We start from the raw sequence: 25957 nt of genomic DNA on the forward strand, positions 1-25957 counted from the left end.
AATTAGCTGCTGGGAGTGTACAGCTGTGGTCTCCTCACAGAGCGCTCTCAGGGGCCAAGGCCCCCTCTTTCTCACTCATGCAAGCACGCACACATGTTCACACTCCAACACACACACACACACATAAACGAGCTTGAAGGTGGGGCTTTCAAAAATTAGCCGAATGACCCCAAAAAGAGAGAATGATGCCTCCTCATCGTTTCACCCCGAACCCTTTCCCTCAATCTTCAGTGGGGCTTCACGCCGGGTACCTGCCACCGTCCCTAAAGCTTCAGGCTGGCAGGTGGCGCTCTATGTCCCACACTGGGTGGGGGCAGCCTGACAGTCAGACAGAAAAGAAAGAAGAAAGAAGAAAAAAAAAAAGCTTTCTGATGTCGAAGTAGCAGCAAAATGAGGCGGCTGGGAGTGGTTAGAGCATTACAGGTTTGGGATCGCTTAAAAAGGCGCATTTAATGCGACTGTTGGTTACCAGGTTTGGTCAGCGCCGCAGTGGCATCATCTGGCTGATGACAGTGGAATTCCCATATCTAATTACAAACAGGATTTGTGCTCCATTAGAGTTGTGTGCTGAAGAGTCAGATGAGTGGCAGGGCAGGACCCAGCGGCCAAAGTGAGGAAGGCAGAAGAGCGAGTGAGACAGCTGCCTTCCTTTTTATCACATTTGCTTGCTGCAGGTCTGAGACACATTGGATTTTCCTCTTTGCGCCTGGTAAAAATCAGCTCTTCCTCCTCTAGAAATGACCAGGTGTTTGTTAGTGGGCACTTGATAATGTTTTCTCTCCCAGTAATGAAGGCTGTGACTGGGGTCAGTGCACTGGGAGGGAATGGTGGGCTGTTTATCCCCCTAAAGGCCCAGCACCACACGTGTTTTGCTCGGTCTGTGATCTGTAATTGTGGCATTTCCTGAGAGGCACTGGAACAATCCACATTGTGCTTGGGGAGGGATCCCTCCTAAATAAAGCATGTGAGGCAGAATCAAAGAAAGACACCTCCAAAAAAACTCTCATTCTATTAAAATAAGAACATTTTAAATCTCTTTATTGCTGTTTCTTTCTCATGCATCTTTTTTTTTTTTTTAAATTACTATCTATCAAAGTCTTTGGTAATTTTAGTGGAGAGTTGAACTGTCTGTTTTTCTACCCCTGTTATAATTAATAACATTGATGCAAACAGCAAGGTCTAATTGTGATGAATATTTAATAGGAGAGAGAAATATTAGCCTGTTCAATTTACATCAACACAAAGACGGCGACAGGCAATCCGGCTCTACAAACAGAACAGAGTGTCCTTCACTGGATGGCTCGGCTTTGGTTCGATTTAAGAGCCTCACAAAGAGAAACAAACACTGACACCAAGCACCTGAATTTTTTTTTTCTTAGCCTGAGGATTTTTTTTAAACAAAAAAAAAAAAAAAAACGGGTTTATGTAGCAGCTCCTTGTAATTAAATGGATCTGTGTCCTTAGCAGTATCATCAGAAGCATACTCATTATCATATCAATAGCTATTATGGTGGGCAACATCATCCTGTGTAAGTCAACACATCTGTTATTTCTTCGTTAAAGCTGGGTGATTATACAACTGAGTCCCTTTCTTTCATTAAAGAAGCTGTGAGTTCCTCACACCACCAGTAGTTCCAGTCGGAGCGCAGCGAATTCCCCTCGACCCCCTCCTGCTATACGTCAGAAAGTGATTTATACACTGGGGTCAGCTGAATAAGGCAGTATTTACACTTCAAACAGGCCTGAGTGAGACCCTGAAATGATCCTACATTCATGCTTCAGCTATGTTCGCTTCTCATTTTTGGAACGCGTGGAAACTGCTTTGGTTGGGAATAAACACGTGAGCGGCTGCCCGGGGCTGGAGGGAGAAGACAACATGCTGCTGGCTGTGTTTCATGGCCCCGCAGTGCCGAGTGGGCCATATTTCTCTGCCGTATTATCAGGATGACTCCTGCTGGCCACCCTGTCACAGGAGAGTGCTTGATATAAACAAGAGATTGCTGCGACACCCAGTAATCAATATTAGGATGGTTTCAGTACCAAACATCATTTGTCTCGGCGACCATTCCTTTGACCAAACGAAGCATTAATTCAAATCATAAATCTGGGCTGATTTAAATCCGAGGAGAGCGAGAGAGAAAGAGAGGCCCCTGTCTGACTGCCGGCCCCTAATGATTTATTTTCTACATTTCTGCGAGCGAGAGATTTGTCCATACCCACTGACAGGTCACCTTCAAACGCCAGTGGCAGACTGTTCATCACCATGCAGACGAGCATCTCATCGCTGCGAGTAAATATTAAAGGAAAAGAATCCAATTGATTGTGGATGGGGCTGAGAGGCGTCGCTGCCATATATTTCACTCAGAGAGCTAATGCTGCGGCCCATGCGCCCGCACCTAAAGCTGCTCCCCCTGCCAGAATTATGATTCTACTGGGAGCCCGGGCGGCTGGCTGTGGGCTCAAGGTTACAATTTAAATTGTAAAAAGATAAAACAGTTTCTTATTAGCTCCACTGCCACAGCCTTGCTGTTGGTGCTCGCATTTATCTTTATTTCCGTGACCTCGTAGACTTGTTTTTTTTTTTCTTTTTACATACTCCATTCTCTTGGAGTGATGACCTCACTCTTTATGCATTTTGCATTGTTAAATCAGCTCAGAAACACATCCTGTTTTCATCTCACACACCATGTGCTCCATGGTGTCAAGTACTGCTGATGAAATGTATTCAGGAGTGAAGACATTTATTACACTAAGTGAATCAAAACCTCCATTTAGCAACCAAAGCTACGGGGATTACATTCGGTTTATAACTTGGAATGTGCTCATGAATCCACACTCGTGCACATTATTATTCCGTTTAATGCATTAAATGGGTCTGTGTGATATTGCAAAAATCCTTCTGCATTTTAGGGCTGATAATTAATTGAAATGGCACATAGTGAAAAACCAAAGCTCTCACAGCAATTCAATTAGAGCTTGTTAAAAGCTTCTGGCTTTGGGAAAATGTGGTCGCAGCTTCATTTACACTACTTTTTTTTTTTTTGCTTTTTACACAACAGTTTAAAAAAAGACTTACCATCGCAGTACAGAAACTGTAAAGAAAAATGTAACCAGGCTTTGGTTTCAGTCAAGCTGTATGCATTGTTCTCCATCTACCTGCCCACAGATTTTAATGAATTGTGGCAAAGTGAGGGAGTAAATGATGAATGCTTTAAATGAGCTGAATTATAAAACACTAAAGTTCCTACCCAGAATCATAGAAACAATTATATGTCCTTCTGCATGAATCAATATCATGAGCAGGACTTCTAAACTGACACAGGCTGAGCAGAGCTCCAGCTCAAGCTTTTATTTCCCATGGTCCTATCTGAGAACCTTTTGACCTGTACGTGTATTTCTTCTAGCATATGGAACATTTATCCGGTATATTTATAGCTGCATTTCATTATTTTATTTCAGTTTGTAATCATATATGGTCTGTCTTGGTGGGATTCTGCCCATAGGCAGGAGACATGACTCCCGCTCAGCTTCTCTAAAGTAGTTTTATATTGGCTCAAACAGACATGTGTTTGGAGTCTTTTCTACGTATCTTTAATACGTCACATTGATTTTTCCAGTCTTTTCTTTCAAAATGGCAATTCACTATCATAATGTATCTGTTCGTGTCTCTAAGGGGACATTAAAACATTTGTCCATGTGACTTTGGTTAATCTAAATTCATACCTGGATGCAACCTCTGTGTGTGTGTGCACGTGTGTGCGTGTGTGTGTGTGTGTGTGTGTGTCTCACCGACGCTGGAGCTGAGGTCTCCGTTCTCTCCGTCGCCCCCATGGTGGTTGGCATTACTGTGGTAGCTGCTCATCGCCTCCAGCTTGATCTTCTTGACCTTCATAGCCTCTGCGATGGCCGCGTTGGCAGCAGCTGCCGCCGCTGCTGTCAGGCCTGGGGAGGGGAAGGTGGAGGAGACATGACTGCTGAGGTTGAGACTGTGCACCTGCGAGAACTTTGCAGAAGCCCGCCCCGCTAAGAACAAATAAACAACGCAGGATTTCACAAAGGCTACGAATAAATGCCTGCGAGGTCACAACTCGGCGCTTCATCTTTTGACAGCCGATATCATCGCAGCAGGTTATCGTGCTGATGGGATGGATTCCTGTGCATGGCGGCATATATTTTTTTATGAATGTTTCACCAACTCTCAGGTGCCCCACCAGTATATTGATGCATTTGCACCTTGATATGAGCCGATGTACTCAGGGCGCGATGCTGTACACAAAGTATGAGGCGCGTAAGCTGCATATATTGCATTGGCGTAGTGATACAGTATGACAGCAGAGGGTTCAGGGAGAGGAAAGGGGGGAGCGAAATTAGAATAAAATATGTGGACAAGGACAGGAAAACATATCTTCCAAATACTGAGGGTGTTTCAATGATACACTCACTTCATCCTGAATAATAATAGCATTGGTCAAATTCCTTCACAGTTAATTGAAGCACTCTTGTGCCTTATTTGTAAAACTACAAGGACATTTCTGGTCCTCGGGATGTATGACCAAGCAAAATAAATGCAGAAATACACCCATGGTTGCTAATGCTAATACAATCATTTACTAATATTTCTGACACTATGCTTCGCCATGGACCAATGATCATCTTAAATATATGATGCATGTTGACTGGTTTTATTTCAATCTTTGTCCATATGCACCGTGATCAAAATGGACGTGATCTGATTGATATAGTAAGTCTGAGATTATAGACATATACTCCTGTGATTTACATATATTGAGCACATTGCAGAGACCATAAAGCACTAGTTTGTCATTGTGATATTTCCAGGGTGTGTTGAACGTGCCTGAAATCTTTATTCATGAGCCTGCTCTCAAACAGCAGGGACAGATAGCGCTAAAGCTCCTCTAGGCCTGATGTGTCTCGGGAGAGTCCCGACGCTCCTCTCTCCGACGGCGGCAGCAATTTCAAAAATGTAGGGAGGGGGAAAAAAAGATATGTACCTTTTAGTCAAACTCCTATCCTCAATAGTGTATATCACCTGGCCTTTTACAGAGGCTGGATGTGGAGGTTTGACGCAGAACAAGGTGGCGTCTGCGTTAAACATCAACAAGCTGTCAAGCCTCTGTGATGCGACTGAGGATCAGCTATTAGCATCTGAGGAGAGACGACAGGACATGGAGAAGTAGAAATCGAACATGTGGCTCGGATAGATGCATGTGGACATGGCCACACACACACAAAAGAAAACACATCCGCGCACCTCCTGCATCCGTGCATGCAGGAGGATACCAGCACGGCCACTCCTCTCATCCCCCATCTGATAGGCAGATGGTGAGAGTCAGTCTGAGCCACTGACATGGAGGTGCATATAATTTAAAGCCTTGTTTGCATCTTAAAATACATCAGCACCATATTGATGTACAGTATACATCATGTCAGCCGGGGCCCTCTCGTTTGCAATGGGCCCTGGATGCTGTTCAATATGCAAAGGCAGAACAGGGGGGGGAGAGAGTGCCATTGCTTCATAAGAAGGTGATACTTCTCCACATAATGAATGTGGCCTCTGCCCAGTCTGAAGGTCAGCCTTCATTTGTGTATAATGGGCAAGAGTCAACTGTTTTCCAAATGAGACGTATGCAGAACAGACTGCCGAGTAAATATTGAAATCACCTCTGGGCTGTTTGTGTGATAAATTCCCCTCACAAATCAGGTGCTGCTCAAAGGAGTGCCGCAGTGGGGCTTTCTGATGCTCTCTAACTTTGGCTCTGCTGCACTGCAGTTCACAGGAGCACGCTGCAATAACAAAAGATAAAAATGGAAATAATCCACAAAGACCAAAGTGACACCCTGGTCAGATATATATTGAGTTAATAAAGGCCGGGAAATTGATTTGTACTACTGTAAAACACACAGAATAATCATTTCCCCGTTTTTCATTCATTACTCCACCCTGTCTTTGACTAAATGACACACTCCATAAATCCAGATCTTTGTCCTGATAATTGTTTCATCTCACCAGATCAATTGCTATATCCATATGACACACACCTCCAAAGAGTGGATGCAATAAGGAAGCCAGGGAAATGTTGGCACCCAGCAACAAGTCTATTAAGCTGCTAGAAATCTAAACGTCAACAAGACCAATCCCACTCAGCGCTAATCTGCATTCATTACTATGCAAACAAAACAATCCTGTCTCGTATATTCTTTCAAAGTCACCTTTCCGTTCAGACACTTTTCCTAATACGGACGTTTGGGCTAGTCAGAATCCTCCTGAGCGGGAAACAAACAGCACATCACGGACACACGTAGAGAGCCACACCAGTCGAAGAACGGAGGAAGGAGCATTTCAACAAATAGAGAAGAGCACGGCACTGTCACATGGGGAGCGCAAAACAGCAAATAACAGAGACAAGGTCTGATGGTAGCCCTTGGAGCAGCTGTCATATTAAATAATAATGAAGGATCTATTAATATGCAAAGGAAGCAGCAGCCGACTGGCTTAACGCTGTCATGCCTCTGCATATTGTCAGGATCTTCATCATTAATTAACATGCTAGCTGCCCCATACCTGCGCCAATGTCAGAACATTCTTACAACAAACACCCCAATGCTTGTGCCTTCCGCACCTAACTGCTATAATTAAATTAAAATCAGATTAACTTCACATCAGTACACAAAAGACTGACTTTTACGACTTTCTTTAACCGAGCTTAGAACAAAGAAATTGAGCGGGGCTTATCTGCTGTTAGGGGGCGCACGGTGGGCAACAATGGAAACAATCTGTATTTATCGGACAAACAGGATAAGCGGGGAGGAAGCACGCCATGTCAATGAGCATGGCCGCCTCCTTTTATGCATGCAATGGTTACAGCGCAACAACCAATGCAACCCCAAGGAACGCAGCGCCACTTTAGCTGCGCTATCCACATTGTGACAAATTTAGTATCAATTACACAGAGCGCTAACCTTATGACAAGCCGTGGACTGAAGGAGGAGGGGTAGCAGCACAAAGCACTGACATTAAATCACCTGCCGCACACTGGATCTATTTTAAAGCAGCTGGAAGTGTCACTGGATTAGATGATCTCGTCAAGAAGTTGACGTGCTAATTGTACATCAAAAGAACATAAATATTGGAATGTGCCTCTCCCTGCAGCACTTGATGGGAGAAAGTGCACTCGGAAACATCACTTGCACTCCAGACGGCTCCAAACAGCATTAGGAAATATTGTTTTCTTTCTCAGTATAAAGCACCGGATGCACCCTGGTTAGATGTAGGTGACATTCATTTCTCTAATGGTAAATGCAGTACTCTTGTGTTATTCAAAAGGTTAAAGCCATATCCCGGACATAAATGAATTATATTGAAGCTGCCGCTTAAGTAGTGGCCAGAGTGTGAGTGGAGGCCCTCTCCACTTTAAAGGAGATGTCATCTCAGTGTGGTGTCAGTCCACAGCAAATAATCCGATTTGGGGGCCAATCTGCCTGTAATGCATCAGCAACTGGAAGGGCTCCAACGAAAACCCCTCCTCCCGGGACAGGATGGGGATGGGGGGTTGGTGGTGTGCACGGGGCGCAAGCACGCGAACCGCACGCACTCCGGCACCCACACAAACACGCGTGCTTTCACACACATATGAGGGTATTTCCTTAAATGGAATCCTAAGCATATTAAGATGTCCTTTTCTAAATGGAACCAGTGTGAAGGGCAAAGATACATATGTTAACAATGTGTTTCACACAGGCCTCTCTGGTCCAGCTACACTGGGAGCTTGCAGTGTTGAAAATGCACGTTGATTTCAATCTGAGCCGATTTGAAACTCTGTAATATATAAACAGAAACAGATTATACGCAGCTATAACTGGACATTATATGCACGAGACGGCTGCCTTCGTATGCAAATATCTAATCAGTTTCCTGTAAAAACCTTGCAAATATAGAAACAGAGTAAACTAAATCAGTCCCCTCGTACTGTACGAGCTGAGATAATTAAAAAATGTCCTGCATCGTTCTTAAGATGAAACCTTTTGACAGCTATTCCCGAGTGTGAAGCACCACAGGGGGAAAAATAAAAAAAACCAAAAAACACCGGGGTACACATTTGCACTCACGACCCCCTGCCTGTTGCCTTCGTTAAATGGAACAGCCGCTTTTTCACGGAGTCCTGGGTGCTCAGTGAAAGCCAGAGCACGGGTAATGGTGGAACAGTGGAATAAGACAGTTGCTCAATGTCACTTTATTTTCATCATCAATCTATACATTTGGACATGACGGGGAGATCAATTACCCGCCTCCTTGGATGCTAACTTACGTGTGGTCAATTATGCTTAATTATTAATCTGTCAGAATCAGTAAATCCATCACCCTTTCATGTTTAATACCGTAATCAAAATTCTGAGCAGTTTAATCAGAACGCAGACGGACAAGTTAGGAAAAGAGCAAAAAATCTCAATTACTTCATCCGTGCCCCCCCCAAACACTTGAACAAATGTCAAGATCATAGAATGTCTCTGGGCTGAACAGGAGATGGTATCAAAAGGCTTTTCCTTTGCTTTATGTTGGGCTAAATAACACAGCTCTTTCTCATCATTGTCCTCCTCTGTGCTCACATCGGCCTTTAAGATCACCTGTTATGCTGTTGTGCAGACAGTCGCTGACCTCCTCCGCTCTCCAGAGTTCAAAGCATGAGCCCTGCGAGCCCATAGTCTTCTGAATGCTGGGGTCGGGCCAGTCCGTGTTTAAAGTATTCTTGTTTTTAAAAACATCCAAGGGATGGAAGCCTGTGTGCACAATGTGTGCTGAAGACAGAACGTGCACTCAAAGAGCTGTGTTTGATGGCACAATATCATTAAAGACATATCAAGATGCAAAGTAAAATATGCAAATCAGAGCACTTACAGCCACCAACATCAAAGCAGTCACAATGAAGCCAGCCACAAATAGAACAAAAGCACGAGTCGCAATAAGACTTGCCCCAGGGGTAAGTCAGGGCACAAGCGGTGGTTGTTGATTCTTGTGGCGATAAGCTTGCTTTAGCATCACCACTGCCTATGTACATTCACCAGTGGAGTGGATTTAATCGCACTAATTAGAATGCACTTCAGGCAAAATGCAACATCTACTAATCTGAGAGAAAAGATCTCCACTTCAATTTATTCTCCCTGCTCCTGGTTTGCGGGGATTGAGCAGAGGATCTGTTTTTGGTAAACGGGTGAGCAGTTGGTGTCTGGTGGTTGGGTGCATGTGTCACTTTGGACTGGCTGCCATTTCGAGGACAAGCTGCGGGGAGGCTACTGGTAGGGAGGCTGGGCATGTGTGTGGGTGCGCGTGTGTGTGTGTGGGTGACAGAAAGGAGGCCACGGAAAAGAAGGCTATAGTGTGAATCATCAGAGCCTTAGCAACAACCACCAGGAACCTAGGATTGAAGGCCAAAGCGTACCTGTTGGAGGGATCATGCCGGGAGACATGAGACCAGGGACCGAGTGGGGCATGATGTGTGGGTTCTCCGGCGACGTCACACTCTGGGTCCTCTTCGGAGGTCGGCCGGGTCTGGAGCTGAAAAACCAGATGGGGAGAAGGAGAAGTGAACGGGCGAAGCGACATGCACGGGGAAGGGGGGGCAGTGTTAGCATTTGAGTGGCTGTAGAAAGCAATTCCATTCCAAACAGCTAACATGTACTGTAAATAAATTTCTTTTCAAGGACAGTTGCTTTCTGCAGCTCAACATAATAGACTTCCATAACTAATTAGATTACACGGTGAATTCATTTCCTTTATTGAAGATCAACCACTTTTTGATGCATAATTCATAACCCGTACCTCGTTACCTGTTCCTCCGTATTAATATCCCCACACTATTTGAATTGCCTCGTTTGCATATGCTAAAACCCAGTGCACGGCCCTCAGCCTGGAAATTACATGTTAACTTGTTATAATTATTGCAGTCAGGCCACTATTGATTTATGAGACTTTTAAAAACCAAATATGTGTAGTTCTGGTAATGAATGATATTTTAAGGTTCTTCAGGAAATTAAAAGGCAATGGCCGCCTTAGGAAATGTTCTGCTTGCTTGATTTAATGCGTGCCTTAGCTGGAAGGTGGTGTGACAGAGTGATTCAGACCTGTTGGACGGTTCTGATGGGGGAGTTTTATTACACCAAACGCGGGGCACAGATCCAACGGTGATAAATGACTGTGCCACCTCACCGTGGAGGGAAAAATAGGCCTTCAAAGCAGATACACCCTTGACTTTCTACATGTCTTACTTTCACTTATTAACAGGTCCGAGATCCAATCAATACGCACTTTGCTGGCGTACAGTTACAAAGACAAGCCTACCAGGTGAGATAAATATACAGCGAGTACGCTCGGGGGTGGGGACGGGTCCTATGACGCTATATATTCTTTATGAACACGGAGCTGCTGTCTCAGATGAAGATAGATTATGATGACTTGATACAGAAGACATATTAGCTTCATACATAATTCCACAGTTTTTAACTTTATCAGAATATTAAATTCTCTCCCATGCTAACTCTTCAAAGGGCTTTAAAACACAAAGACAAAGAGATGCCTCAGAGGCTGTAGATGGACGCACAACTGCTGGAGGTTCAAACAGCTGCAGGACAAAAAGAAGCCCGACAATGAACTGTGACAACTTTGACCTCAGAGTCCAACTGTTACAAATCTGAGTCAGGATGCCTTCAGCTCTGACTCCTGTGGTTTTCCCTGGCTGGGCGCGGCTCTCCCCATTTTCTTAATGTCCACACACCTGCTCGTGCTCCCTCCACACACCTGCCCCGGCTCCGGCCACGCACCTGCCCCGGCTCCCTCCACGCACCTGCCCCGGCTCCCTCCACGCACCTGCCCCGGCTCCGTCCACGCACCTGCCCCGGCTCCGTCCACGCACCTGCCCCGGCTCCCTCCACGCACCTGCCCCGGCTCCCTCCACGCACCTGCCCGGGCTCCCTCCACGCACCTGCCCCGGCTCCCTCCACGCACCTGCCCCGGCTCCCTCCACGCACCTGCCCCTGCTCCGTCCACACACCTGCCCCGGCTCCCTCCACACACCTGCCCCGGCTCCGTCCACACACCTGCCCTGGCTCCGGCATCAGCTCACCTGGCCCACATCAACTCCAATCACCTGCACCATGAAAGCCTGCTCTTCCTCAACCTTCTTTGCCCATTTTTTGCTCAACTTTTGGGGTAGATTTGGTTCTTGAGCTATTTAGGTGTGTTTTTGCCTCCATCCCAGTTCTGTTCTTCTGTGACCCAGCTTCGAACATCATTTCCCTGGTCAGCAAACACTCGTTTAGTAAGTCTTTGCTTAACACCAAAAGCTGGAAAAGGAAAATGAAAAACTGACCAAGGGACAAGTAAGACTAGGAGACATTGAAATAAGAGCAATAAAAGCTGAAGAGAACAACCAAATGTGACAGCAATGGAAAAGAAAAGAAGGGGTTGATAAAGGGGATACAGTGGTCCTGGAATTTGGATGATACAGCTGAGTATCATCCAAATTCACACGTCCACACGTCTACTGTTCCTCCACAGAGATCCATCCATCGTTCTACATCCGTAGAACCTATTTATGGTTCTCTTAGTCACAGCTGGCATGCCTTAACTCAAATATTAGTCTTTGTTATGAATATAGTGTTTCTATAATTCTATATTTTCACTCTGAATAATGTAGTAATGTAAATAACTTTAAAAAATCTTTATAATGTAACATTTGAGATATGTTTTGCAAAATTAAAATAATAATACACTGATCTGATGTCATACATGTGATTTTATTTAAATCAATTTATTAAAAAACAGAAATGTATTCAAACATTATTGACAAGTGTTTGTGTGAGAAGGAAACCATTTGTTTTCCTTTAAATCAATGTCACTGGCTGATGAGATTGATTTTTTAAGTCTGGACAGCCTGTATAATGTATAAGGCTGTTTGTGTTACAGTACATTTCCTTACATTTCCCAAAGGCGGCATCCAGAGAGTGATGCATTGTTTTTGCCCCGACACCACATGACCAGAGTGGATGAGTTCAGCCATGTCCTGTGAGGTTTATTTACCTCTACTCTTGCTAATAGGGTTGCACTCGCCCTGTCTCCCAATGTGCTGACTCTCTCACGTACTGGCACCGCTGGGGTTTTAGAGCTGAAAGCAGACCCAAAAATGTCCCTTCTGAGGGACGGAGGGAGGGAATTAAAGAAAAACATGAGGGGTCAGATATAGAAATGAGGGCCAGTTCGACCTGGCGACTTCAGGAAATGTTATTCCCATTTCTATAGAAGTGGCGCTTTGATCTTATGAGAGGAAGAGATCGCACACAGTTTTGCTGTCATCACTTTCACTTGTACTCTGGCTGAATTATTTATGAAAGAGCTCAGTGGAGGGTGTGTGATGGGTAAAAGGCTTTTTTACCAACAATGCTAAAAGCAAAGAGGCCATCCGATGGACAAAAAAAAAAAATAAATGTCACATCCAACTCAGATTGTGTCAAAAAAGTGAACCTGGGGTATAAAAAGCCAGAAAAGTGAGAGTAATGTTTAGATAAGCTGCAAGGGTATCGCCCTGTGTGTTTAAAGGGATAGCATTTCAGCTACTCTCTGCACACAAATAACAACGGCCAGTCATGAAAGTAATATGCCAGCAGAATGGGAGCTTTGAACTAAGGAACCTCCCAGCAACGGAGAAGTCTCTTTCAGAAATGAAGGTCGTTGCCTCTTTTCTTACTGGCGAATGAACTTCTGGAAACGGCGTGCGTTTTATTACTGAGGTTGCGCCACGGATGCTTTTCTTTTAATTCAGTGTCTTCACAGCTTAAACTTGATTTATGCCTCTTAAGAAAATATTAGTATCCTTTAAAATGCCAAAGCCGAGGCACATGTGCTAACAGCGCTGCAAATCTAGCATGGTCTGAGACAGCCCAACCCGGTCTTGCAGGGAAAAAAAGACAGAAAGGAAAAAAACATGACCCAGGCTATTTATCAAGCAGCAGATGCTGATTCCCTAAATAACTTGGCACAGAAAATCCTCCAAACGAGGCCATTACTGGACAAAAGAGAAACGCAACTGGGTTTAAGGCTAGACCTCTGCTAGTTTCCATGTTTTAGCTGTCTGTTTGAGTCTCCCTTGAATTCGCTGTCTTTAAATGTTTTTCCATGGACGAATGTCAGAGAAGACAAACTTTTTAAATGATATACTGGAGGTCACTCGTGAAATTATTTTATGTCGCGCTTTATTTGTGTTTATTCTTAACTCCAGACCCTCGAATATCTGGTTTGAATTAAGAAAACAAAACATAGGCCCCGCCAGCTTTGGGTTGGGGCCACAAATATGTTACACATCTATTCTTTCTTTTTTTTGGTTTCATGAGCATGGTGAAAAGAAAATAGTGGTGAACTTTCCCTGAACCAGACTTCCTTTAATGGCCTGGCCGTGTGTTGACCCAGCAGAGTTGGCTGGAACCCGATACTATCCAACACAGTACACTGTGCAGGCAATCAGATTACAAGGGGCCCAACAATACACTCCGCACGACTTCAATTTCAACGCTACAATGCAATAAAAGTGCAATAATTAAATTCATATTCGCACCCCGTTTACAGGAAGCCCACACAAGGTGATGGCTATAATGGGCGCTATATTATCAGAAGAGATATCGGAACCTCTTTTTTTTGATCTTGTGGCAAAATTCTGACATCTCCCTGTCAGAGCGTTCTTCTGTCAGCGGAAGCCGTAAGTGAGGTCTTATTACCCAGACCTCCGATAATGCAGCGATTATGATCTGTTATAAATCAATCGGAACCACAGATGTAATGTTTAGCCCAAGTGAGCGCACTCCCTCACTGTATCCAGTTACACACAAAAATCAGCCCGGGATATCTTTAGGAATTCAACCTGATTATGTCAATAGTGACTCCAGCTTGCAGGGAATGAGCGTATGATTATTTCCTGCTGGTTATGATTAAGCCATTAACCTTTTATCTCAACCTTTTGTTTGATGTTTCCAAAAGGTAAGGATGGAGATATTTATTCCATTTCCGCTCAGTGGGCCAAAACAAGCGAGTGAATCATTCCGACTGGGGCTTGTGTAAACAAAAGGCCTCTGCAGGTCTCTGCCAATCAGGCCTTATAAAATATTAACCCAATGTCATTGCCCTTTTAAAATCTCTCACCTAGAATTCTCTAATTGTTCCTTTTCTTTATCTCTCTGGTGCAGAGAGTAAATAAATTAACAAAATAGCTTTTATCGCCCTGAGTAACCTTTTAACTGAAGGATTATCTGGGGTTTATTTTTCATTTCTCTCACAGCGATAGCGGAGCACGCCCCATTGATTGGTTTGCCGGGGTGGTGACCAGCCATGAAAACAAGGTCTTATTGATAAAACAAAGCGGCTTCTTACCTCGTAAGTGCCGGGTCAAGCAGAAATTCTTAGGCCTCAGACCATCGGGGGGCTTGAATTTGCTTAAGTTGAAAGTTTTCTTTTCTTTTCCTTAGGTTAAACATCCTATCAATATTCATGTAACTCCCCTGAAAGGTGAACTGTGCATGTTGAAACACGTGGCTAACATAGCAGCGCTTCACTGCTTCATGATTCAATTCAGAACCATAAGAACAAACAAGCTAATTCTGGGAGACAATGGAAGTATCCTTCTTTAATGTTAAAAACAAGTAATTTAAGGTCCTTGATTTGAAATAAAGTTGCCTTGTAGCCATTAAAAGAAGACTGGCGATGACCTGTTGTGGGCTGTTGCCTAGGACATATAGTCAAGCAACGTATTGATCAGTTGATCTGAATGTGATTTCAGCTCTCGGGTTAATCTTCTTCTTGCTCTGAAGAGAAGACAATAATGTGGGCAAACAGGGCCGAGCAGATAACATCCCTGCCAATGCAAACGAGCAGAGGAGGAAGTGTTTGATGAATCATCAACACGTTTCCTTTTCAAAGAGCAAATCCTTTCAAACGTCTCACCAGGTTTAACATTGTTAAAAAACTAATCAGCAAATATTTGATGACCGATTGACCACTGAAGTGACCTGGCATGCAAAAAAAAATTTTAAAAAGAAAAGAAAAGAAATGTCAACATCCTAAATTAGTGCAAATTGGAAAATCAAGCAAGTAAAAACATTATGCCATGTCTGTGCGCACTCTTTTATCTTGTTAACAAAGACAGTTGTGCAATATCGTTGCACTGCTGCAAACACGTTTTGAACGAAAAACAAACCCACCACCGATGACAGGAACGTGTACGGCTTCTGGAAAAGAGGGGGAAAAATGTGATTTATACTTCCTGCTGACCTTGGCACTCTATTGGATGTGATGATCATAATCTCAGTCACAGCGTGATACATGGGAATGTATTCACTCATCCATCTTTTTCATGCATCCATCTATCCACACCCTCATCTTGTATCTGTATTTGCATTGAGCCTATTCTTGGATTATCTCAATCAGCTTCCCCTTGCACCTGTCAAACACTGCCTCGCACAGGTAGCCACATCACGCTTATCTGATCTAGATAGCTGGATTACAGTGAGTTTCAGAGTGTGGGGGTGCTGCTTTTATTTATTAGGAGTAGGAACAGCTGCATCCGCCTGCAAACTGCGAACCTTTGTTACGGAACAATATATCGCAGATCAAATGGTGTGAAATCAAAGGCGGGAGAGAGTTAGCATCAATCCCGGTAAAACCCCTTTTAAAGTGTTGTCTGCGCTCTGATCCCAGCGTGGACTAATGTGCGGGGTCGAGATCAGTGGTAGCTCAGAGACTGGGTGCCTTCCTGGTGCTTTCTTTTCCAAGCTCAAGCTTGATTAGAACCACACACGGTTGCGAGGCTGGAACTTCCCGGCAGTTGACTGTCTTCAAGCTTGGAGAAACCTCAGCCAGGCTTTAGCGGAAAAAACTGTCACAGTAGCTACAGAGCGCTTACTCCTGTAGTCACACTCCGCTAGAACAGTTTGAAGCCTCTCAGCTGTGAAATAGAATCTTAAAAAAGATCTAAAACATGATAAATTAGAGATTATTCCCATGCATCATTAATGTTAAAAGCTGATTTCATAATTGTACATCCCATAACTGCAGTCCGAGATTGTTTAGTATCACATCAACAGACAGTGATAATGAGTAAGCAGACTTCCTACATCGTGGGAGCTGATGAGGAAAGCCTAATTGGTTGACTTTTCCATGCTTAATGGATGATTCTCTTAATTAAAAAGATACTGTACCAAATGTTAGAAATCAGATAGTGCTTAAAGTAAATGCAGTTAATCAAATGTGCACGAACGAGCGGTTCCAGGAAAGCCTAAATGAGATTGGTAGATATGATTTGGCTCCAATATTTATTAATTGCTAGTGCCTTTGGTTAGCAAAACAGAGCAGGTCTTATCTTCAAAACTGCGAGGAAATTTCATCTAACCACTCTCACTGATCTCTCTTTTTCATGAACTGCGATGCATATGAAACAAGTCTTCAAAACAAGGCTTTAAAAACTTACCCAGTCAGGGTGCCTTTGAGGATATTTAATTAAAATCTAATCCTGCATTCATTAAGGCTCACATAAATTAAGCTGTCATTCATAAGATTTATGGATTCTCATTTGCATATTGCATACAATTCATCAATTACTCAAGTATGAAAGGAGCGCATTTCCCTTGGAGCTGCCTGCTAGCCTGCCAACATTTGAAATGAGAGAAAGAGCACGACTGTCAGGCATTCACGGCAAACTTTTCCCCACAATGTCTGTGCGCTGATTAATCTCATTTTCTAGGCATCCCTTACAAGATTGTACACAGTCCAGCTGCACTTTTCAATTATTTCTCCTGTCCTCTCAACTAAGTTTGAAAGCAGGATGAGCTAAATGTGGACTGGGGGCTACTTTAGTCTTTATGTATATAACATGTCTTTTCGCCAGGGTATTCATAAATTAGAGAGAAGGTTTTGGAGATTCTAATGGAAAGGAAATGTAGTCGTTTTATTGCAAATCCCATCAGGCAAATATTCTGCATGCTATAATAGCATATTTCCTGTCACATTTAGAGGGGAGTACAACCAGCAGGCATTCTGACAGAGGGAGAAGGCAAGGACAGGATAGAGGGGGAAGGGGAGATGGATGAGAGAACAAGTTGCAGAGAGAAAACAAAAGAGCGGGGGAGACCCTCCCTGCTAAACGCATGAAAACTCCCTTTTTGGATGTGGCGCTATGGGAAACGCAGTATGGAGTAAGTGCTTAAACCAAGCGAGGCGTGAACACATCTAAGATAAAAGGTCAGGCGAAAACAAACAGACCACTCGCGAGGACGAATGGAATTAATTGCCTCATTAATATGCATGGCTAATAAAGCTCAAAATCCTAAAACAAAAATCATTGTCGAGCATCCCCCTGTAATGGCTCTTATTTTCAGCTTGAGAAGAGCCGGTCTACAGGGTGTATCAATCTTAAACGGGGTGGAGCCCCATCGCCAAACAGGCTCGGGGTAACCTCGGCGTTGTACGCTCATGTCCTCCCCGGCAGACAAAGGCAGAGTTGTTCTGGTGTGGGGATTAATTGAGAATTAATCCCAGTTTCTGGCAGTGGAACAGACCAGCAGCTAGAAGTGAAAGTCATCCTGAAGGGTAGTTAATTGGTTCCCCATAGCAAAAAGCTTTGGAGAACAGAAATCAAGCTGCATTTTTATTAATCCCCCCCATTGTTATGTGAAATTGTTGTGGAGAGTGACTTCAGATAGTGTCAATAGTGAAGGCTTTTAATTTGCTTTTAATTCCGCCAGTGGGGCGACAATTAAGAAACCCCAATGAACAATAGCTGCGAAAATGATGCGTCCGATTGACTCCAAATGACTCCGAAATCAAAAACCGATAAGCAATTAATATACTGTACTCTACAAATGGTAAGTACCTCCAACATGCCCGACTCGCTCCGTCTCTCACCCCGACTCTCCCCGCAGCTCTCTATCACTCTCTCAGCGCTAAAGCTTTTGAACTTTGGGAATAGCACCACCAGATTGTCGGATGTGATTAATTTCATGTCTAAATGGACACAACAGACAGAAAGGGTGATGTAATCAGAACATGGGGAGATGCAGTGACTAACAGCAGAGGCGGAGGAGGGAGCGTAGGGCAAAAGAGTGAGACGGGGCATAAGATTTAGAAGAGACGCGCACACAAACACACTCCGAACTGAAGCTAAACAGGAAGACCAGACTGATTAGCATTAATTGCACTGAGGATTGGAATCCTGTGTGAAACATTAAACAAAAAAATATCTGCTGTTTATTTTGGGCTTTTTTCCCCCCTGCACGTTCTATTTTTTCCCTCCAATCATTAATGAAAAGTAAATAAGTGGTGGAATCCACAAATGATGTAGGCAGGAAACAAATGTTTACATAATGGGGGGAAATAGTTCTGTCTTCTCTTGAACTCTCTCTCTGTACACATGCAAAGGTTACGTCTAGCCTGTTTCTCGCTGTTTCACCAAAAGAAGAAACAGTGTCGGCGTCAACTGCTGTGAGACTGTTTGCATATTTAGACACACGCAGCTCCGCTCGCTGCGGCTCAAGTTCACTCCGACGCGGGCCCTGATCAATTTGGCCAGCTGCGCTTTAAGCGTTGTTGACAACAATAACATGGCAGCTAACAGAGCAGAGCCTAGCATGCGAACGCACTCGTGCGCTTCCCAGAGAGAACTTCAGAGGAAGCCCCCAGACGAGCGTTTGAGCTGTGTTTAAGGCGAATCAAAGTCTGGCTCCTCAGCAAGATGCGGAAGAGTTGGATTCCATCTGTATGCGACTCTCTGATCCTTCCGGAAGGATCTCTGACTGTGAGCAACAGGGAGGAAATAACAGGCTCTACAGTTCCAGACCCACCCTGAAGTGGGCAAAACTGGTGGTGGCACGTAGCAGTTACAGGCTTCATTTCTAATAAGTGAGTGGCACAACATGTCAGGCTCACTGAGATCCCCACACAGGTGACGATGGCTTCGGACAGGCAGCCGCGCCTTTCGCAAACAACTTTCCGTGAGGCACCGCGGTCCTTCAGCCCTCAGATTTCTCTTTAAAGCTTAAAGAGATAGAAAGAAAACTCCATTTAAGCCTGGCAGGGGAGCAAATGGGCCTGCTCAGCAGATAGCGGTGGAGCTGCTGGTGTCCTCTTGCTTGATGATATAATTCTTAATGTACAGCCTGACTAGACATAAATCTTAACCCAGGCATCGTACCTGAATTCTCTGTCCCTCCCTCTCTCCTTCTCTCTCACATGATGAATTGTTTGCTACATCTCAGAGACTAAAACCCTTCAACCTCTTCAAACCCGGGTTTCTAATAACGCGTAGGTGTTGGAGAGAGGTGACAGCATGATGAATATCACAACAGACAGCTCCAATATGGGACAATTTTACCAGATCGATATCTCGCTGCAATATCAGAGAAAAGGAGCTGATATTAGTCTACACAGTGTATTACAGATGGGGTACATTTCTTCCCCCTGCACTCCCAGTGAACCTAAGCTATATTTCATCCATGTCGACAATGGTTTACACACTCACAATTGCTCTGAAAACTAATCATGGCCTGGTAGCCACACCAGATGCATCTGCTTAAAATGATCCATATGTGTTAGGCCCACACGAGCCCCAGGTTCGACACGAAGGCGGACTTGCAAATAAACTGCGAAGCACATTAGAGGATGTTACAGACCATTATTTCTAGAAAGAACAAATGTTTTGTCACATTCTAATAGATCGCGGGTCTCATGTGGGAGATGCAGATTGAATTGGAACGCTGAGGAGCAAAGAAAAAACAATCAGAGGTACACAGTGGCGCAGAAATCAATTAAAGTGAGAAGGATGAAGTCTTATTAACGAGGCTGAAAATAAAGAAGGTCGGTCGCAAATGGCGTCTCGTAACACTCTGATGATTTCACAGCAGTCCTGGAAAGTTTTATTAAATCTCAGTCAAACAAAAAAACAGAGCATATTTATATCTGCAAAATAGGCTCGTTTTAATGAATGAAATCACTCTAATTTACTGTAGTTAGAAGAACAACAACTGTCTAAATATTTATCAGCCAGGTTCTTCTATGTGTGAAAAATCCTTTTTTTTCTTCTTTTAGCAAAATGCAAAAAAAATCACAAACAAAATGTTTTTGTTTGCCCACTTTCTGATTGCCTCATTTCTTTATTAATCAATTTTTCCAATTAAATTAAATTTTAAAAAATCTAATTGTAATCTATATAAAGGCGATGATGCGTTCAAGTCCGCAGTTAAAAAGGTGGAGCTGGTGAGAGAGGCAGGCAGATGGAGACGCTACGAATGTGCAGACATGGCTGATATCTCTCCTCTCCGAAGGGCCGGAGCTAAGGGCCCCTCAGCTGTCATCCACAATAGGACAAGTCTTTTAGCCAGAACCAAAGTTCCTCCGGGGTTCTGAATGGAACATCCCTGATGCAGGAGGCTCGTCAGTGTTTCAGTAGAGGGCGATAAATATATAACACTGTTAAACTGGGTGTGAGTGGTGTCATTCCACACCGGGAGGGGAGAAAGATTTTGGGAATGATTGGAACGTCACGGCTCTGCTTGACTTGGAGGAGAAGGGGGGGGGGGGGGGGGGACATGAGAAACAGCCGAGTTGTTTACAAGCAGTATCAGAGACAGGAAATCTCTCTTTGGTAAAAAATAGAACAGAATTAAAGTCCTGAAAGATGATGTAAGTGAATAAAAAATAGTCCAGGGTTAATAAGACCTCCTCTTCCTCTGTTCTTCTCCTCTCCTCTATTAGGGTGTTTTTTAAAAAGTGGAAGAAGAGAAAAAAAACATCATATTCAATTAAAGCTCTTTTTTCAGCACTACTGAACAAATGGGCCCACAGTTGGGACTCTGGGGCCAGTTCACAAAGTCCTTTTGATCACTTCATGGCAGTGAGAGAGTTTGGAATCCCAGCGAGTACGGGACCGAGCTGATCTTATTATGATAATTGGGATACATCAACTTCAGATAATGCTAATGGAGCAAGATTTCAGTGATCAAGAGCACATATTTGATTGTAGAAGCAAGTTCGCTTTTCTTTCTTTTTTTTACAGGACGTTATTACGCAACGCTCCAGTTGTGTTCCCAACAGGCCCGAGTCAGAATGTGCTTTGAGCTCTGCCTTTGGAAGCGACATTCGCCGACATGAGCGGGGAGTTTCAGCCGTTACTTCTATTCCCCCCACCAGTAAGTAATTGGTTACCAGGAGCATTAATCAGTTAATCTTCTTCTTTTACTTCCTCTCTTCAACAGGGAAATATCAGAGGTTCAATAATTAAAAACGTGTCAGGTGAAAGTCCAGCGTGCTTCCTCACGCTGTATGTTCTCACATTCCCTGCTTTGTTCATCTTATTAACCTCCTCTCCGCTCGCCGTGCCTTTAAATGAAATCTTTAGCCCCTTACATGTGAAATTAAAACTGCCCTCCCTTGAGCGCTTTTAATTATTCTTCTTCAAGAGAAACTTCCCCTTCCACTATTGTCGAAGCGGCCTTCTTTCTTCCCACTCGCCCTTTTCCCAACTCCCACTCGCTGCCCAGGTCTGTCATGCTTCACTCCTCCCTCCAGTCCTCTTTTTTTTTTCTTTTTCTCTTCTTCCGTGGCTCTGTTTAATTCTCACCTTGCTCTGCCCTTGTCATCAAGTCGTTGAAGCACAAAGCCAGGAGCAGGGGAGTGTTTACTCATTTCCCCACTACATTACCCCTCCGATTAATCATCACACGGAAACTTCTGGACACTGAAACATCTCTGCAGTCGGCGCTCCAGCTGCCCCCCTCCGCACTAACAGGGCCAACTTAACATAACCAGCATTTCCAGTATGATCTTATTTTACAGTTTTGGTCACTTTTTCCAACACGTCTCCCCCATCCCAGACACGTTGTTGTGACGAAAGGTTAAACAGGTCAAATCTTTGGGATAGAAAAAAAAAGGTATTTATAAAATGCGTCACATTAATTCTGGTGAGTAAATTAAACACCAGTTGGTAAACATGAGATGGTTGACATTGAAATTCATGATACATTATGTGCACACAAGATGGGCAGAGGTTAGTGTCTCTAATTAATCAAATTTAATTGCATGTAAATTGTATTTTTAATGCAGATGAGGGGGAAAAGGAGGTTTTTTTTTTCTTGACACAATGTCTCGTAACTTTTTGGTTATTTTACTTGGTGAATGAGGGACTGGCACCATCGGCCAATTGTTGGAACGCATTGATAAATACAGAATTTGTTTTATTCAGGTGTCTGATTAATTTAAAAAGAAATCACAGGCAGGGGAGGATTGTGGAGCCTGACGTGTCGGCGCTGCCCTGTGAAAGAGGCAAAGCTGCTGTGAAGGATTCTTATGAAATTCAATTAACACAGCGACAGATTTCCTTTTCTCTCCTGCCCTAATTCCCACATTCCCACCGAAATGACTGCATTCCCGGCGATTATGCTAACCGCTTAAAGTGCTCCATAAATTCACAGGTCTGGGAAAGGCTGTAACGAGAGCTCCTTAAATATGGGAAGGAGACGTTTGAGAAGATGGATCGCCGTGGGCCAGCGGTCGACCGGCAGTGGGCAGGGGGAACTTGTTTGTGAAACACATGTTACTGGCTGCTATGCTGGCTCTAATGAGGCTATGGACATAAGCAACATTATCATTAATGATTGAACCCCTCCTTTCTGGCTTCTCCTTTGTTGTTTTTTTCATTATTTGCCAGAGCCCCCTGTCCTTTTCTGCAATTATTCTTTTACTGCCTCGCCCAGGGTGCAAGGGTGCATGTGCGCTAGCTTTATACCGCCGAATGAAAGAGCTCAAAATATTTAAAATTCAAATAAATGAGTAATGTAAATAGTTTTGGGAGAGTTTACCCAGTGAACAATGGCCCCTTATGAGACACAAGTGCGACAGAGGGAGAGAGAACAGGTCCGCTGGTGTGGGGATCGCAGAGGTGGGGGTTGGAGGGATGATCCAACACAATGTGGCCCTTCTCCTAAAGCAACTTGTTATCAGGCGCTACGCAGAGCCCCCATTCAATCTGCATTTAAATACATTTCAGTCCACTCACTCATTTGCATTCATTTCTCCCATTATATTTGAAAATGGCCAAATGTCTCGCCAGCACAATGCGGGAGCCCATCACCGGCCAGGGGAAGCCCACACCTGATGCCAATTCAGCCCGCTTGGAGCATTTTCATGGCCGTATCCCGATCTGACAACTGCAGCTCTTCCCAATCCAGGAGACTTTTCAATTGGATCTGCTCGCGGTGACAAAATTGTTTTGCTCATTGAGTTTTTCTTTCATCCCCAGATCCCCCCTCCTCTTCTCCTCTGTCTCACTATCCCTCTCTCACCGTCACTCCCTCCGTCTGCAAGTCTGGGTGTCTATTTGCGAGCCATGGGAAAAGGACAGGCAAATGATTCTCAGTGGCTTCTGATTTCCACTATTTGTTCAGCATTAGGCCCACTTATCTCTGAAAGAAAAAGCAACATGTGGAGAGAAAGTGACAGGCAGAGACCCAGCCTCAGTAACAGGGCTATTGTGCACTGAAGATCTGCATTCAAACATGAGGGGCCCTCCAACTCTTTCTCCACGTCGCCCCTCTGCCTCTCCCGTGCTACAAAACAAGCATACTTGTGCTCAGACCTCTGTTGCAGTCAATTACTGCTGCTAATCTGCGCCGCAATGGAGGGTAAATATTTCATTACTTTTTTCGAATAAACAGTGGGTCTGATCTCAAGAAGTGCCACCTATGCTATGAAAGGCACCGTGACGTTCACATTTAATTAAACACCAAGCCTCTGAAGTGCACGTTTTGGTTTTTTTAGTGAGAGCTCACTGGTTAAATCATTTGATGCAGACGCGGTAGCAACATCTTGAGATTAAAAGCCGAGCGGAGAGGCTGGTTTTTACACCACAGCACCTGTTCTTCGACCCAAAAAACATTCAGCCAGCCTGCCCCGCCCCTTCCTCTTACTCCAAAGTGCTTGCTTCACCCGCTTTTATGGCTCACAGAAAAGTTCCGCGCAGACAACAGCTTTCTCTCCGCGACAGGCTAAGTAGTATTGTGAGATTAGCAGATGAAATAATGCAAGGAGCAGCGAGGGCAGAAGGGGAGGGGGGGACAGGCGGGGGGTTGACGGAGAGATCGCAGAGTCTACTGCTCATTAATCACTGCAGCGTCTTTGACCTTTCGTTTGCCAAGGGCGGAAAAAAAGGAGGAGGAGGGTGGCCACTGCTGCTGCCGCCGCCGCCACTCTGATTGTCCAGAAAAGAGGGCCAGCTAGCTCGAGAAAGAGAAACGGCTGGAGAAGAACAAATAAGACAGAGAGAGACGGCAAAGTCCGGAGAAGACATCACAACACGCCCTTAATGAAGAGTGAAATTAATCAGCTTCATGGGCTGTTAGATAAATCAGGCATTTCCCAGCCCCCAGGTGGTATCAGCTGCCCCGCTTGGCTCACCGGGCCTGATAAAGACCGATAGAGCCCTTGCCCATTTACACATGTTATTAAAAGAATTACAAAGACGTCTCCTCGCTCTCCAGCTCGCTCCTTTTGCACCAGGCCCAGCTTTGGGAATCGGGTGCTGGAAATGGCGCTGGTGTGTGACATTAGCATCAGGCTTATTTTTAGCCTGTGGGTGCTCACGATCTTGGTTACCAGGTGGGATGAGATCAGTGGTGATGGGGGGTGAGAATAGTGTTCTGAGAACTGTGTGTGCGTGTGTGTGTGTGTGTGTGAGTGTGCTGACTGTCAGAGTGAAAGAGAAGTAAGTGAGAGAGAGAAGTTGCAGCTGGATCGTAATTCTGCTTTCGACACTCTGGTTGATTGATACACAGCATGACTGTTCTAGATCATTACATCTCTATTGTCAGTTGTAACTTGGAAACCCTTCTGTAATTAGATAATGCACTCGATCTTTCAGAAGTGCTTGGGGGAAAAAAAAACAACCCTGTAAATAATGAAGATCTACAGTAAATAAGCATGGCAAAAAGATGTAAATTAATGAGGACCGATCTAGTGAAATGTAACAGAGCAAACATAAATGTTGTGTAGTTCTATTGTAAACGTGGTGGACAGTTGTTGAAATATAGTTAAGCTTATTTTTTAACTCTAATTGATGTTCAAGGTTAATCTAATCAGACCAATTGTACCTCTTGAAGAGCCTGTTCCAATTTAATTGGCTATCTTTATTGCCTCAGCGAGCTTTTAATTGAAACCGAAGGGAATGTAACAACAACTATGATACGCTGATGTCTAGGGGATAGTTATGAATATGTGACAAAATATGTGCATTATTAATGTGTTTTTTTAAATGCATTATTGTAACGTGTCCCCAGAAACATGGATATTACTTTACAAGTGGGGGTGGGAGCATTCCTATCCTAAATATGTCAAGAAAATAATTCAAAGATATTTTCAACTGACTAAAGGCAAATGTTGAATGTTAAGGGGTAAAATTAAGAAATAAAATTAGTCAAAAGAGAATCTACCCTTAATGACATAAACATAACATCTCTATTCAAATGGATGTGGAATAATAACCAAAACATGAAAAACAGATTGAGCTTTATGTTATAAAATCCATCAAAATTGTCATAAATGAATGCACATATAGTCTATTCCAACAAACTAAAAATTGATCATCTTGGATGAGGTTGCTTCAGGTCGAGATCTGACACAAATCGACTAAATATAGGAGGATATTTTGGAGGATTTTAAGATAAAATAGCTCAGGAATAATGCTTCTGTCTTCATTTACAAAAGCAATCAGACCCTTCAAAAGAGTGTCCCTGCTTCTGCAGGAGAGATTACATTGTGCCTGACGCACGTGTGAACATTAACATGAGACTCCAGGATCAAATTCTGCCACCAGTGATGCTATCAGTCAGTTTCAGCTGCTGTGACGAGCTGGCACCATAAAAT

At 43.9% G+C, this 25957-nt stretch overlaps 1 protein-coding gene across 6 annotated transcripts in view; it reads right to left on the bottom strand.

Annotated features, from left to right (window-relative positions):
* Positions 1-25957, bottom strand: part of dachd (dachshund d) — an 86206-nt gene that overhangs the window by 30103 nt on the left and 30146 nt on the right. For 4 of the 6 annotated variants that reach the window (XM_029837282.1, XM_029837277.1, XM_029837274.1 and 1 more), the window contains exons 2-4: positions 9456-9571; positions 8644-8814; positions 3790-3942 (exon numbers count right to left, since the gene is read on the bottom strand). In XM_029837282.1, the coding sequence (XP_029693142.1) occupies positions 3790-3942; positions 8644-8814; positions 9456-9571 (440 nt within the window). The remainder of the gene's footprint in view (positions 1-3789; positions 3943-8643; positions 8815-9455; positions 9572-25957) is intronic. The other 2 variants (XM_029837288.1, XM_029837291.1) reach the window with 1 other exon arrangement.

Source organism: Takifugu rubripes, chromosome 1 (assembly GCF_901000725.2).
Source record: "Takifugu rubripes chromosome 1, fTakRub1.2, whole genome shotgun sequence".
Taxonomy (NCBI): Eukaryota; Metazoa; Chordata; class Actinopteri; order Tetraodontiformes; family Tetraodontidae; genus Takifugu; species Takifugu rubripes.